The 16311-nt window shown below is 44.3% G+C and overlaps 1 protein-coding gene across 1 annotated transcript; it reads left to right on the forward strand.

Moving 5' to 3' along the window:
* Positions 1 to 438: 438 nt before the first annotated feature.
* LOC306770397 (sialin-like) lies at positions 439 to 15032 on the forward strand (the record flags this gene model as incomplete). Its single annotated transcript, XM_079259257.1, has 10 exons — positions 439 to 514; positions 2708 to 2925; positions 3016 to 3249; positions 3384 to 3558; positions 3745 to 3863; positions 5653 to 5814; positions 7225 to 7357; positions 11525 to 11672; positions 13993 to 14083; positions 14913 to 15032. The coding sequence occupies 10 exons, from the start codon at positions 439 to 441 to the stop codon at positions 15030 to 15032; spliced, it is 1476 nt and encodes a 491-aa protein (XP_079115383.1).
* Between the last annotated feature and the right edge of the window lie 1279 nt (positions 15033 to 16311).

Here is a 16311-nt window from a genome sequence, read left to right on the forward strand (position 1 = left end):
GAGACGAATGAGGAACCAAGTCAGTACATTCCAGAAACAGAAACAGAAAACAGAAAATTTAAATTCAGATCTGTGACCAAACATTGACTTTATGTGTGAAACTTGTGAAGGTTTATTGATGTTACATTCAAAATGCTTCATCTGAAACCAGCGAGGCTTCTTCATTAACAGGTTATTTGTAGAATTGATTACAAGGCCGTGACGGTGATGAAAGAAGTGTTTCGGCCACCAGTTATTACCTTCATGTCCACCTGTCTAAATCGAGGAAGGAAGATGAAATATTTCTGGAAAACTTGCAGGGTTTTGGAAGTAATCCAGAACTTCTGATGCTGTCAGTAATGTGTTCATCTCACATCCTCTTTGCTTTGCATGTCATTGTTTACGTGTGGTTTTTCATGACGATTCTATAGGCTAAACTTTCTGGGTTAGACCGCCACCATGTCACCACCAAAGGGCTGCTCCATCAACACCGGCTCTTCAGACGAGAGCGAGCCTCTCATCAGGAGCGATGAGGGTGAGTTACCCTGCAAACATGGACAACTTCAGCTGCTGCTTTTTACTCTGCTGCAAATCTTTAGCATGTTCAAATTACCTGTTATGTAAAAGCTCAACGGCCCTTGTGACCATCAGGTGGCTGCAGGTAGAACAAAATCACATGTTGCTGAAATAAACTCATTTTATCTGCATAAACCGAAGTTTAAAGAACATTCTGTTAAATTTAAACTGTAGAAGAGTCAGCGCAGGAACCTGCGTCATTTCTTTATTTTGTCAGCAAACAAGAGTTTATTATAAATTATGATGAATAAAACATTTATTTAGCTGTAAATGGCAGAAATGCCACCCAGCTTATGCTGTTAGAAACAGGTAAAAACATGAACTGTTTTTATATCAATGCATGGAACAGGAAGAGCAGTCGTCTTCCAATTAGTATGTTTGGAAATTGATTCCAGTCTTCCCCTGACTATGTGCTGAAGTGTCCTTGCCCCCCGATGTGACTATCAGGGTAAGATTGTGTATGTAAGTAGCTTTGAAAAGAAGCGTCTACTAAATGACTGTAGAAACAGAATAAAACAGAAGATATACACCTGGCATCAGGACTCCCTGGGCTGCAGATGGGGAGCTGCTGACTTCAACTCGGGACATTGTGGGTCAGTGGAAGGAATATTTAGAAGACCTCCTCAATCCTACCAACATGTCTTTCGATGAGGAAGCAGAGCTGGGGGATTCTGGGGTGGACTGTCTTATCTCTAGGGCTGAAGTCGCTGAGGTGGTTAAAAAACTCCTTGGTGGCAAGGCCCCGGGGCTTTATGAGATCCGCCCGGAGTTCCTCAAGGCTCTGGATGCTGTGGGGCTGTCCTGGCTGACACAACTCTGTAGCATCGCATGGACATCGGGGACAGTGCTTCTGGATTGGCAAACTGGGTAGTGGTATCCCTTTTCAAGAAGGGGGACCAGAGAGTGTGCTCCAATTCCAGGGGGATCACACTCCTCAGCTTCCCTGGTAAGGTCTTTTCAGGGGTCCTGGAGCAGGGCATCTGATAGTCAAATCTTGGATTGAGGAGGAGCCGTGCAGTTTTCGTCCCAGTCGCAGAACAGTGGACTAGCTCTATACCCTCTTTGAGGTCCTGGAGGGGGCATGGGAGTTTGCCCAACCAGTCTACATGTGCTTTGTGGACCTAGAGAAGGCATTTGACTGTGTCTCCCAGGGACTCCTGTGGGGGGTATTCTGGGAGTATGGGGTACCGGACCCCCTTGTACGAGCTGTCCAGTCCCTGTACGACAGCTAATCCTGTTTTACGCCATTACTGCATTACGGTGTTTTGGCGTTACTGATTTACGGTGTTACGGTGTTACAACATTACGGTGTTACAGTGTTACAGTGTTACAGTGTTACGGTGTTACAGCGTTAGAGATTTAGAGCGTTACAACATTACAGCATTAAAACGTTATGGTATTATGACATTATAACACTATGACTTTAAGCCATTAGAACGTTATGGCATTATGACATTATGGCATTAAGTCATTATGGCATTACAACGTTATGGCATTACAACATAACGGTACTACGGCATTACATTATGGAATTACATACTGGCATTACGGCATTACAACATCTGTCATGATGTGGTTTTTGCTGTGCCTTAGTTTCAGGTTTCCTGTTTTATTTTGTAGTTTTTCCTGTTTGGTTCTCTTGTTTGTTGTTTAGCTTTATTGATTTCCTGCTCATTGAGTTCACCTGGTCTTGTTTTAGTTCATTCAGTACACCTGTTTCTTGTTTGGTTCCCCAGTGTATTTATTCCCCTCAGTTCAGTTCTTGGTTGCGGGATCATTTTGTTTATTGTGCTAGTTTGTTTGTTGTAGTCCCTGGAGTTCCTTGAGTCAAAATAAATCTACTTAAATCTGCATCCATGTGGTTCATCTCCTGCATTTGGGTCCACACCTTCACCTCCCCACTGCCCGTCGTGACATCTTCTCTGAAGTCTGTCGGTACATTGTGAGCAACAATAACCAAATGTCCCAGCCTCAACAGCACCAAACTCTGGTTCCATGAACATCAGGAGGATCATTTAGACACATTTCAAATTAAACACGCATGAATCAAGAATTCTTTTTTAACATAAATTATTAATCATGAAAGGAACTTGGAATTGATGACTGCTGCCATCAACTTCAGAAAGAAATTTCAGCTGTATTGCTTTTTCAGTTCCTCCTCAAAGCTGTTCTGCTCGCCTCAACCTCGCCGTGCTCATGTTCCTCGGCTTAGCTGTGGTCTACGGTCTCCGCGTCAACCTCAGCATCGCTATGGTTGCCATGGTGAACACCACAGATACTGAAGTTGCAGAAAACAGCTCTGTTGTCCACGCCTGCCCGCTGCCGTCAAGGCCAGAAAACACCAGTGATGTGCTCCAGCAACCAGAGGGGGTAAAGTCTTCAGAATTCCAACAGCTGTGCATGTGGATGTGTGCATTTTGCATGTTTTGACACCGCCTCGCTTTGTCTTCTTGCCCCAAGACCCCTCAGCACCCCTGGGATGCAGAGATTCAGGGTTGGCTGCTTGGAGCCTTCTTCTTCGGCTACCTCTTCACGCAGATCCCAGGGGGCTACCTGGCCGGTCACTACGGGGGGAAGATCTTCCTCGGCCTGGGTGTGTTGGGAACAGCTGCCCTCACCATCCTCACCCCACTGGCTGCCAAGTGGGGGCCGTACTGGCTGTTTGCACTGCGAGTGTTGGAAGGTGTTGGGGAGGTAATGCCACATACAAACCGGGCTCTTTATTTGGTGATAAAATCTTGTTAAATCTGCATATTTGATGACATGACGCAGCTCTGGAAGACATGGCTCCGAGGATGTTTTCTCCAGTAAGGGTTCTGTTTCTGCAGGGGGTTACCTTCCCGGCCATGATGGCAATGTGGGCTCGGTGGGCTCCTCCTCTGGAGCGCTCTCGCCTGATTACCCTGTCGGATGCCGGGGCCAGCTTCGGGACCTTGTTCACCCTGCCGCTCACCAGCTTCCTCTGCGAGATGCTCGGCTGGCCTGCTGTCTTCTACTTTTTTGGTAAGTGAAGGAAATGCTGACAGACATGAGCAGACATGAGAGTTGTGTCCATTGTGTCCTTTGTTTCTTATTTTATTACAGTTCATTTTCCCTCTTTTTGCTCTAAAAATCCACCTTTTTGTTGAGGATTTACATCATTTAGCATTTAGATTATGCCATCTTTTCATGATTTATTTCCTCTCTTAGGGGGTGCTGGTTGCATCTGGGCGGTCTTCTGGTTCCTGCTGGTTTCTGATGACCCTCGCACTCATCGGCGAATCAGCGAACAGGAGAGGGATTATATCGTTACCGCCATTGGACCTCAGGTGCTGTCTTGTCTTGCTGACCTTCTGCTTCCATGTGTTGCTCTTCGTTTTCTTTGTTTATGAACATTTCTACATCTGTTTTATGAACACTCACAACATTTGTGCAGGAGTGAGGGACCCCTCCCTGAGCCGTCAATTTATCGTGGTGGAGGGGTTTGTGTGTCCCGAAGATCCTAGCAGCTATGTTGTCTGGGGCTTTATGCCCCTGGTAGGGTCATACATGGCAAACAGGTGTCTAGGGGAGGGACCGGACCAAGCCCAGCTCATAGACCTCTATGATGACGGCAAACCTGGGCAGAAATGTTCCCTTGCCTGGACGCGGATTACCGGGACCCCCCTCTGGAGCCAGGCCTGGGGGTGGGGTATTAGAGCAAGCGTGGCCAGGCCTCTGCCCATGGGGCCCGGTCGGGCTCAGCCTGAAAGGGTTACATGGGCCCCACCTCCCGTGGGCTCACCATCTGCGGGAGGAGCCGTAAGGGTCGAGTGCAATGTGAGCTGGGCGGCAGCAAGGGGCGGGGACCCTCGCGGTCCGATCCCCGGCTGCAGAAGCTGGCTCTAGGGACGTGGAATGTCACCTCTCTGGTGGGAAAGGAGCCTGAGCTTGTGCGCAAGGTTGAGCGGTTCCGACTAAATATAGGTGGACTCACTTCGACGCATGGCTTGGGCTCTGGAACCAGTACCCTTGAGAGGGGCTGGACCTTCTTCCACTCTGGTGTTGCTCATGGTTAGAGGCGCCAAGCAGGTGTGGGCATTCTCATCAGCCCCCAGCTTGGTGCCTGCACGTTGGGTTTACCCCGGTGGATGAAAGGGTAGTTTCCCTCCGCCTCTGGGTGGGGGGACGGGTCCTGACTGTTGTCTGTGCTTATGCGCCGAACAGCAGTTCAGAGTACCCACGCTTTCTGGAGTCCTTGCAGGGAGTGCTGGAGGGTGCTCCTTCTGGGGACTCCATTGTTCTGCTGGGGGACTTCAATGCTCACGTGGGCAATGACAGTGAGATCTGGAGGGGAGTGATTTGGAGTCACGGCCCCCCCCCCTCTGAACCCAAATGGTGTTTTGTTATTGGACTTCTGTGCTCATAATACTATGTTCCAACATAAGAGTGTCCATATGTACACCTGGCATCAGGACTCCCTGGGCCGCAGTTCGATGATCGATTTTGTAGTCGTGTCGTCGGACCTGCGGCCACATGCCTTGGACACTCGGGTGAAGAGCGGGGGCGGAGTTGTCAACTGATCACCACCTGGTGGTGAGTTGGCTCAGATGGTGGGGGAGGAAGCCAGTCAGATCTGGCAGGCACAAACGTGTTGTGAGGGTCGTCTGGGAACGTCTGGCTGAGTCCCCCGTCAGAGCGAGCTTCAACTCCCACCTTCAGCAGAGCTTCAACCATTTCCCGAGTGAAGCGGGGGACATTGAGTCTGAATCGGCTGTGTTCCGTGCCTCTACTGTTGAGGCAGCCAGTCAGAGCTGTGGCTGTAAGGTCGTTGGTGCCTGTCATGGTGGTAATCCCAGGACTCGTTGGTGGACACTAGCAGTGAGGATTGCCGTCAAGCTGAAGAAGGAGTCCTATCGGGCCTTCTTGGCCTGTGGGACTCTGAAGGCATCTGATGGGTACTGACAGGCAAAGCGGCATGTGGCTTTGGCTGTCGCCAAGGCAAAAACTCAGGTGTGGGAGGAGTTCGGCGAGGCCATGGAGAAAGACTTCTGGATGGCTTTGAGGCGATTCTGGTCTTTTTTTTGCAATGAGTCCTTCAATTGGTGCTAAATGAGGATTGTGATGTGATCTTCTCAGGGTACAGGTCACGGCTGGACTCTGCCTCTGCGGTCCATGCTGTTTTCTGTCCCTCTCTGGGCCATCATCATCACCCAGATGTGCTCCAACTGGGCATTTTATACCCTGCTGACATCGCTGCCCACCTACATGAATGACATCCTGCACTTTGACCTGCAGTGGGTGATTTTGCATTTATTTCTGCTCCTGTTTATTGTTAAAAATAACAAATTTTTATTTAAAGTCAGAGTTTCTTGTTCAGCGGCCGATATGGCATATTGATTACTGATCTGATCTACTCGTAAAAGACGACAAGATGCTCATGTAGTTAACTTGGTGCTCCCCCTCTTTATTCATTCCCCCCAGCAACATACATCTTTATTCTATTCTATTCTATTCTATTCTATTCTATTCTATTCTATTCTATTCTATTCTATTCTATTCTACAGTCATTTAGCAGACGCTTTTATCCAAAGTGACTTACATATGAGTGAGAACAACACAAGCACAAAATCAAACAGTAGAGGACATCGTAGGAAGGTGCTCGTGGATTGTCCAGTTAGACGCAGGTCCTTCCATAAAGTGCATCTTCACTCAAGGTTCTTGCTCATGTATTCACTCTAACACTACATTTCTGACAAAAAATGTGTTTTCATATAAAACAAATCTCTGCTTATGCTACTATCCAGTCATTTTGCTAAATGATGTTTTATGTCCTAAGAATGAGGCGTTTATGCATTTTAGCAGCTATACTGGTGCTGTAACACATGTAACTGTATTATCGCTGCAGAGAGAAGTGCATGCAGAACCTGTGGTCACGTCATCTATTCTGCTTAGTTTTGTTTTGTTTTTTTCCCCAAAAATCCAGGAAATTATTGGATGCATTTTTTTATTCTTCTTGCAAAAATTTAGCCATTTGGGGGGAATTTGCTCCAAATCAGCATGTTTTTCTACCTAAAAAAGCTTAAATAGCATATTTTGTCCTCTGACAGAAGCAGTCACCACCCTCCTCTTCCTCGCAGGTGAAGTTCAGTCATGAGACTAACCTAAACAGCACTGATGAAGATGTTTCTGTTCGTTCTTTGTGCTAAAAACTTCTAGACAAAAACACAGCTCATTTAGTAAAGGAGATAAAACAACTCAACATGGACGTATTTAAAGATTGTGTGTAGATTTAGTGAGCCTAAAATGAGTATTTTTACTTCTTGGAAGGGCAGAAATGCTTGTTGCACCATGTGTTGCTCCAACATTTTGAAAAGAAGAGAAGAGGAACATCAGATCAGATAAAGTTATGGGGTTGGGACAGCGCCTCTTGAGACACAAATTAATGTTTTCGCAATGTTGCTAGTTGAACAGATTCTTGATTTCCGAGGAAATGATAAGTATTTGTTTTCTTTTTATCCTTTTTTACTTTCCATGTAAAGCACTTTATGCTACATTTTCATTGTATGAAAGGCGCTTTATAAATAAAGTTTGATTGATTAATTGATTAATCCTCTCACTTGTGATTTTTCAGTAGTAATCATGGAGGATGCACATCCTTCATCATCAGGAAAATAATCCATCAGCTGATTCTCTGAATTTCTGTGTCAGAATGGTTTCCTGTCGGCGTTGCCGTACGTCGGCAGCCTGGTGGTGTCCATGCTGTCTGGTGTTGTCGCAGACAACCTCATCGAGAGGAAAGTGTTTGGCGTCACCACCGTACGCAAGATCTTCACACTCGTCGGTAAGAAAGCCTCCCTAGAATTAGTTCAAATGGCTGTAGATCAGCTCCTCCTTGTTGTTCCCACATCCAGATTTAAAACCAGAGGTGACCGAGCTTTTTTAGTATAGGCATAATAAGCCCCCTAGATCAAACCAGCCCCCACTGGAAACCTTTTAAATCACATCTTCAAACACATTTTCACTCCCTGGTTTGTGGCACAGCATTAAAACTGGTCTCTGTTTATCTTTAATGTAGTTCAGACTTATTAGAGTAGAGGCCTTCACAGACTGGACTAACAAGAACTGTCTTCTCCTGAATACTTCCAAGAAGAGCTTGTGGTGGATTTCAAGAGATCTACATCACACTGAAAGACAGTCTGTATTGATGGAGAGGAAATAAGGAATGTGAAGACCTACAGGTACCTGGGGGTAGTTCTGGAGAAACTATTCAGGAAGGCTAGTTCTGTCCTCGGCAGACATCTGGACCCCGTCAGAGCTGTGGTGGAGCAGAGGATGAGGAGAAACTTTAGGGTATTTTCGATAATAAAAAACATCCTGTCCATAATACCCTGGCAGGACAGAGGAACAGCTGCAGTGAGAGACTGATCTCTCCTTGATGTAGAACTGAGAGGTTCATAAAGTCCTTCATTCCAGCCATACTTAGACTGGTTAAAATCTTTAACTTCATCTAATTAGCTTTTTAAAAGGAGCTGTTTGAACACCCAGAATCTCCCAGCTCCCCCAGCAGAATGCAGCTCATTAGGGGCAAAGCAGAAATCATAATAACCAGACCACATTGGTAACGTCCGATTGTCCACCCTATTCCCTTCATAGTGCTCTATTTAGTGCTCACGCCATTTTCTTGGGGTGTCCGAATGTCCAGAGAGAAAAAAGCAGTGCAGTTAAAATTAACCACAATGCATCGATGGTCACTAGATGGGTCAATATGGACCACAATGCATTGCAGCAGGAGCTCAAAGTGGCAAAAATGACACCGGTGCAGATCTTGTTGCCGGGGAAACAGGCACGCCTACTGCAGTCACCCACCAGAGCAGGACATCCCCCTCGCAGGTGGATGATGCGATGCTTCACAGCGTGCACAGGTAGTACAAGCTGCAACAAACTCCCAGTCATCTCTCTCTATAGGGGGCCACCAAAATCTGCACTTTAACAGAGAAAGCGTGCACACTGACCCAGGATGGCATGCTAGGTGGGAGGAATGTCCCCACTGGAGGACTCGGGAACATACTGAATCTGGAACAAAGAAGTAATCACAGGGTCTTGTACAAGGATCAGGCTGTAGCTGTTGGGTCCTCCTAACCCTCTCCCCCACCTCCCAGGAAACAGCGGCTAACACACAAGTTGCAGACAAGATGGTGTCAGGAGAGGCAAAAGTCTTAGGTAGGAATTTGCGAGAGAGGTAGTCAGGTTTCTAGTTTTTGGACCCAGGTCTGTATGACTAAGTAAAGTTGAAGCCATTTAAGAAAAGAGACCAACCGGCTTGTTGGGGATTCATTTGTTTGTTCAGCAGACTGCAAGTACTCCAGGTTTTTTTGGCACATTTGATCCCTCCAGCCAATGGCACCAATGTTCCAAGGCTAGTTTTATGGCTAGGAGCTCTTGGTCACCAACATGGTAGTTCTGTTCTGCAAGTGTTAGGCATTGGGAGAAAAAAAGGCACAAGGATGCAACTTCTGAGTCTCAGAGGATTGCTGGGAAAACACAGTCCCAACACCAGCATCAGAAGCATCTACTTCTACCATCTACATCCGGCAGTAAGTCAATGGCACTGCTGGATGCCGAACAGAAGAGTGTCTGGTGGGTCATATGGCTAGTGAGGTTGAAGAGACAGGGCAATTGCAAGGGGGGGCGCGGGATGAATAAAAATGTTCATGCTTTTTTCTCCTAGCATAATGGACTGGTATTTGACGGGGCTCCCGCGTAAACACAAAGCAAAAGATGAAGCATCATCAGATATGCTTCCAAATCATCTTACTTTCAAGCCAAAGACTACAAAATATGACAATGCATGTCTTGCCTTTGGCTTCACCAGCACAAAGGTTGGTAATGAGGAGAGACCACAGTGTGTTGTCTGTCTTAAAGTGCTAGCTTGTGACAGTTTGAAACCTAACTAGGAGCCACTTGGAGACACAACATCCAGAGCACAAAGAAAAGCCAGTTGACTTTTTTAGACAAAAACTCTTAAACTGTTGTGGTCAACAATGTCTCTTTAGAAAAGCTGCATCCATGCCAGCAAAGGCTCAACTCTCCTCCTACAAAGTTCCCTACCAAGTGGCATAGTGTGAAAAAAACACACATTATTGCTGAGTAATTAATACTTCCTTGTGCTCTGGACATGGTTTCAACCATGATTGATGAGTCAACAGCCAGCAAACTACGGGCAATTCCTCTGTCCAATAACACAATTGACATGTCAAAGGACATAGAGGAACAGCTTAATCATAAAGTGCGTGACAGATGGATGCAAATGGATGAAGTTACGGACAGTAACAAGGATTGCTTATTGATACCTTATATTACATGAGATTGATATAGACATGGGAGTCTATAGAGATTTGCTCTGTTTTGGAGCCCCTTGTGGATGGAGAGGGAACTGCAGGTTTCCCTTCTACCAGACTTCACTTTTTAACACCAGAGGTGCCGCTTGGGAATGATGTGGTGATTGCTATGGTGACAGCTGGTAGTCATGTGATCTGCGATGTGGAAAAAATTGCCAGCTTTGCCTCTGAATCACCAACAGAATGAGTCAAGGTCAAGGTTTACAGGACCATCTGCAGGTGGAGAATTAATGCTGTTGCAACTTCTTGTGGCATGTTCAGCCACACTGACAAGCAGCAGGCCAGCTAGCAAGCAGACTTGGTGATGCTAAGTGGACTTTCTGGGTGTTTTCGTGGTTTTGTGTGTGTTCTTGAGGAAATGTAAGTGCTTTCCGGTTCTTAGTTATTGATAATCTTATCGCTACCTAAGTTTGTATGTTTTATGGAAAGATTCATGTGAGCTTGAGTAAGCTAAATGGCCTGTGTTACAGTAGTAGTTAGCTCTGCCTTTATTTGCTACTACTGCAACCAATTTGAATGCTAGTAGAGTTTGTTTAATTATGCAAATTAAGCTTGAAATGCCAATATTGCAACTCAGTTTGTTGTAAATGTGACCATGCTTGACTAAAAATTGTTAATTCATGTAATGTGGTTATGCTGTTCATTATGCTTGTTTCTGGTCATATTTCTGTTAGGCTTGTACTGTTTCTCTGCTAGTATTACACTTGTGTTTTCATATTCTGTTTGAAAAGCAGTTCTTCATATAAGCTGTGACATTTGAAGATCTTTGATATCCTATGCTAATTCAGCAGTTCAATTATGCATATTTAACTGTCTGAGAAATCTTGAGCATTAAGTGATACATTTTTTTTGTCTTATTTTCAGACCACACATACCTGTACACACATGTAAAAATGTACAATGCTGGAAAAGGCCAATGCCAACCTTCAATAAAGAAGACAACCTGATCTCTCGTTCCAAGTGCCTTGATTCTCTAACCGGTATCACAGTCCATAATCTGCCGCCTCAACCAGCATTCCTATTATTTCAAGGCTCACCCTCAAACAGTAGCCCTGTGTAGTAAATGAGGGGTCAGGGATGAGTGTGGACATTTGGACATGTCCCATGTGTTTTTTACATGGTGCTGTATCAATAAAGTGGGTTGGAACTTTTGCAAGCATAAACAAAAGACACATATATTTTCCTTTTGAGAATACTATTGTTGTGTTTCGTGTAGTCCCCTGATGTTCATCCAGACTAATTTAATCTTTACTTTCTGGATGTGAATTTAATTTTCTTCTCACAAGACAAACCTGCAGTTGAAACATGTCCCACACAGTTTCACTGGAGAAATGCTTCCCTTGGCTGAGCTGCACAAAATATACAGATCTCTTAAAAGGGCTGCATTCCACTCATGTTGTCAAGCTGCAGAAAAAGAATGCAGCCCTCATTAAGACGCCTGAGTTTGTTTATAATCGTCAAGTTGTGTCACCAATACATCTAACAGCAATAACTGATGTGGTGCAGCTTCAATTTGCTCCCCTACATGAAGCCGGTTGTTCCAGTTGTGTATTTGCTGTTTCATCTGGTCCTAAAAATCAGATATGATCACCAGGCTGGTCTCTCCACAGGTCTGTTGCTGCAGGCGGTTTTCCTCGCCGCCGTCTGTTATACCGGCTGTGACCATATCCTCACCGTCACCTTCCTCACGCTCTCCACCAGCTTAGGAGGGATCAGCGCCTCTGGAGTCTATATCAACCAGATAGACATCGCTCCTCGGTTGGTGCCAGCTGATTTCTCGACTTTATAATCATTCATTTATTTAACTGTCTACTTTAGAGAGTAGTCAGAAATTTCTGATTTACATCGCATTTTTTTCTGTGCAGCAGGTAGAACCTGACTGTAGTCTGTGCTTATGTAGTAGTTCAGACAGTACGACAGTAGTTCCGAGTACCCACCCTTTTCAGGGTCCTTGGACGGAGCGTTGAGGGTGCTCTCTCTGGGGATTAATTTGTTCTGCTGGTGAACTTCAATGCTCATGTGGGCAATGACAGTAAGACCTGGAGGGGAGTGATTGAACCCAAATGTGTCTTGTTGTTGGGGGGTTGTTGGACTGCTCTTCATGGATTGTCCATAACAAGCATGTTCCAACATAAGAGTTGTAGCTCAGCAGGAAGAGCAGTCATCTTCAAACTGGTAAGTTTGGAGGTCGATTCCAGACTTCCCCTGACTATGTGCTGAAGTGTCCTTGCCCCCCGATGTGCCTATCGGGGTATGATTGTGTATGTAAGTCGCTTTGGAAATAAGTGTCTGTAGAAATAGAATAGAACAGAATATATACACCTGGCATCAGGCCTCCCTGGGCTGCAGGTGGGGAGCTGCTGACCTCAACTCGGGACTTTGTGGGTCGGTGGAAGGAATATTTAGAAGACCTCCTCAATCCTACCAACATGTCTTCCGATAAAAAAAGCAGAGCTGGGTGACTGAGGGGTGGACTCCCTTATCTGTGGGGCTGAAGTTGCTGAGTTGGTAAATAGCTCCTTGGTGGCAAGGCCATGGAGGTGGATGAGATTCACCTGGGTAATGGTCCTCCTTTTCAAGAAGGTGGACCAGAGGGTGTGTTCCAATTCCAGGGGGATCACACTCCTCAGCCTCTCTGGTAAAGTCTATTCAGGGGTGCTGAAGAAGAGGGTCTATCAGACAGTTGAATCTCGGGTTGAGGAGGAGCAGTGTGGTTTTTGTCCCGGTTGCGGAACAGTGGACCAGCTCTATACCCTCTTTGGGGGTCTTTGAGGGAGCATGGGAGTTTGCCCAATCAGTCTACATGTGCTTTGTGGACTTGAAGGCATTTGACCATGTCCCCCTGGGGCTTCTGTGGCGAGTACTCCGAGAGTATGGGGTACCGGACCCCATGTATGAGCTGTCCAGTCCCTGCACGAGAGGTGTCAGAGCTTGGTTCGCATTGAGTTGTTTCAAATGAGAGTTGGACTCCGCCAAGGCTGCTCTTTATCACCAATTCTGTTCATAACTTTTGACAGAATTTCGAGACACAGTCGATGTGTTGAGGGGATCCGGTTTGGTCATCTCAGGATTGGGTCTCTACTTTTGCATACATGGTCCTGTTGGTCGTGATCTCCAGCCTCGCTTGAGTGACTCGCAGCTGAGCGTGAAGCAGCTGGGATGAGAATCAGCACCTCCAAATCTGAGACCATGGTCAGCCAGAATAGTGTGGAATAGATGTAAATGAGTCCAAAGCCAACTCTGCTACGATGCAGCATATGCTAACATTTATAATCAACACTGTCCAGAGTCCCTGTAAGGATTTCCACACAGTGGTGACAGAAGATAAGAACTTTGATTAAAAACCATCTGTTACGTCCCCTGGGAGGGGTGCAACCTGACAACCACAGATGGAGACAAGAAAAGTATAGAGTACTGTAACATTTATTTACAGGACTTGGATGTGGTGGGATTATTGAACCTGTGGGAGAGGATGGGACATTAGGCTGCGCCAAAATCAAGAAAAATAATAAAACATAACGAGGCCTAACTCAGACTCTACCTGTAAACCAAAACCAAACCAAATAAACTCCTACCTAACTAATTTAATAACCAGAGCTTGACCAAAACATATACAAGATGTGGCAACAGCCTCTAGCCCTAGTGTGTCTATACTGTTCTTTTCTCGACATGTGGAAATGTAAAGGGCGTCCCAACTTACCTGGTCCTCATGCCTCCCCACATACCTGTTCCACCATGCCATAAACAAATGAAAAACAGAAGAATGTGACTCTAGTTCTGATTGGAGCATCTGAATTTGAACAAACCAATAAAACCCAGGGTAGGCAGATCTCTACTTTAGCTACTTGGAAACACCTGGGGAGATAACAGGGATGACAAGTTTTTCACAAGTGTAAGTGATCCACGTAACAACCTCTAATGTTGTTTTCCATGTGTGATTTGTTAAAGTCCACTAGACTTTGGCAGGATGACGTGTGGATGCAGAACAGGCGACGTCCTGAAATCCAGCCGGTCTTTCATTGCTTCTGTCTCTGGATGTTTTCTAAGGCGTCCTTAACGTGTTTTCCTCTCCCGGCAGGTTTGCAGGATTCCTTCTAGGAATCACCAACACATTCGGGGTAGTTCCGGGTTTTGTGGCGCCGATCGTGACTGGATACTTCACCGCAGATGTGAGTTTCTAACAGCAAGCAGCTGGTTTGATGTGAAAACTAAATCGAACCAAACTTTATCCATAAAGCAGTTTTCATAACAGAGGCAGCACAACGTGCTTACAGGATAAAAACAATTCATGCAGATTAAAAAAAAACCAAATAAAAACACACTCATCATATTCTCTTTCACACGGTCATACACACACATATACACACAGAAAGCCCTACCACCACCCATACTAACATGACTCCCTAACTTCTCTATTGACGAATGAAGGTACAAACAAATAAAAATAAAAGTAAACATCTGGCTTGATGCTGATACAAGGAAAAATATCTTTGTCCACACCAGGAGCCGTTCCTTCCACGTCCACAGGGGTCGTTGCCACAGCAACCACCCAGATGTAAGCAGGGTGGGGTTCAGCCCACAGCCATAAGGCTGCGGTGCAGGACCCCCGCCACCCAGACTGGGGTGATCACCATGTCAACAACCTCCAGTGTGGAGGATCCCCATGAGGAAAGCAAAACATAAAGAATCTAAAAATCACAATAAGAGCAGCAATAAAAATAAAAAAAATCATTAAAAGGACTTCATAAAATAATGTGCGAAAAAAATTTTTGATAAAATAATATAAATTGAGATCAAATAAAATCAATGAAAAGCTGAGTTAAAAGCTGCATCCTCAGCTCAAATCTGGTCTTCATTCTACAGATAACTTGACTCATTAAACTAGATATTTGACAGTCCGCCGTGAATAAAACTGATCTTTATGTAAGGAATAAATGACTTCAGGCTGGTGTGACTCCTTGAACATCCTGCTGATGCTTCTTCTTCTGTGGTTGCCAGCACACCCTGGCAGGCTGGAGGAAAGTGTTTTGGGCCGCCGCTGGGATCAACACCGGTGGCGCCCTCTTCTACACCATATTTGGCAGCGGGGAGATCCAGCCGTGGGCCGTCACCGACTGAACTTCATCTTACACTGAAGTGTCTGAAACGGCAGGAAACGATCTTTTTCTACTTCCACTTTGTTCTGTTTTGGACATAAAAGTAGATGATGACTTTCAAACATGTAAAATTTTACTCAACAGTCTGGCTGTAGCACCAGATTATTTGTTTTGTGCAAAATCATGTCCACAAAAAAAACATACAACAACTTTTGTAGTTATAAATCATATGCTTAATAATTCTTGGCCACCCACACGTTTTCCCTGGCCACCCTATGGCAACCCTTAAATAAAATTTCTGTTGGCATCCCTGGATTGCAGGCAGAAAATAAACGTAGCAGCCATCACTGGATTTTAGGAATCTCCAAATGTTGAAAACTAAAGATTTAATCAAAACTGTTTTTTTTTTTTTTTTTTTTTTTTTAAACAGTAAGTATATGACTGTCTTGCATGTTGTTGATGAAAACTGATCATTTTATTTCATTTTTTTGCATAATGACAAATTTAAAGTAAAAACAACTGCTTAGGAAGGTTTTTTACATTTTTAAGAACAACTTTATGAATGTTTTTAAAAAATTAAAATGAAGAAATTAAGAAAAATATTCAAATAACAAGTAACATTTTTTTGTTTTAATCAAAGTTTAAACAGAAAACCACATATGCAGACAATTAGTAAAGTCCAGAACCAGGGTTTAAAAGAGAAATATCCATTGCTGTTTCAGTTTGATATGAAATATTTCTTCCAATTTAAATTAGTATCAAAATTTCCCAGATAAATAAGCTTAATTTTTTTTTCATCCAGGTTCACATTTAAATCCCACTACAGCTTTAAAGTAAAGAATATATCAGACATACCATATTGAAGTGTTTTTTTCTAATTAATGCTGAATGCACAGACCCTATTTGAGCTGTGGGATTATTGATCATTCGAATTCTTGTTCAACATTTATCACATTTTCTTTTTATTTTGACAACATTTCACACTATAATGGAAAAACAACTTATTTTATTTGGAGATAATTACAACATTAACAAGAAATAAATACAACGAAACCAACATAGAAAACAGAATAACTTGTTGGTTTTGTTAACACTGAAAACATTAGAAATTGAATCCTAGCAGGTTTAAGTTTGTTCTGTTGGTGTTGTTTTTATTATTTGAAGATATAAAAAGCTTTTTCATAAACAGGGGTAAAGTCATGTTTATTTTTACAGGTACAGGCTTTACAGATCTATTTCAAGTGGAAACAAATGACAAAAATGTTGAGAAAAGCTGTTGTAAGAGCTTGTCTGAGTCAGAC

This window comes from Telmatherina bonti, assembly GCF_933228915.1.
Source record: "Telmatherina bonti genome assembly, chromosome: 19".
NCBI lineage: Eukaryota > Metazoa > Chordata > Actinopteri > Atheriniformes > Telmatherinidae > Telmatherina > Telmatherina bonti.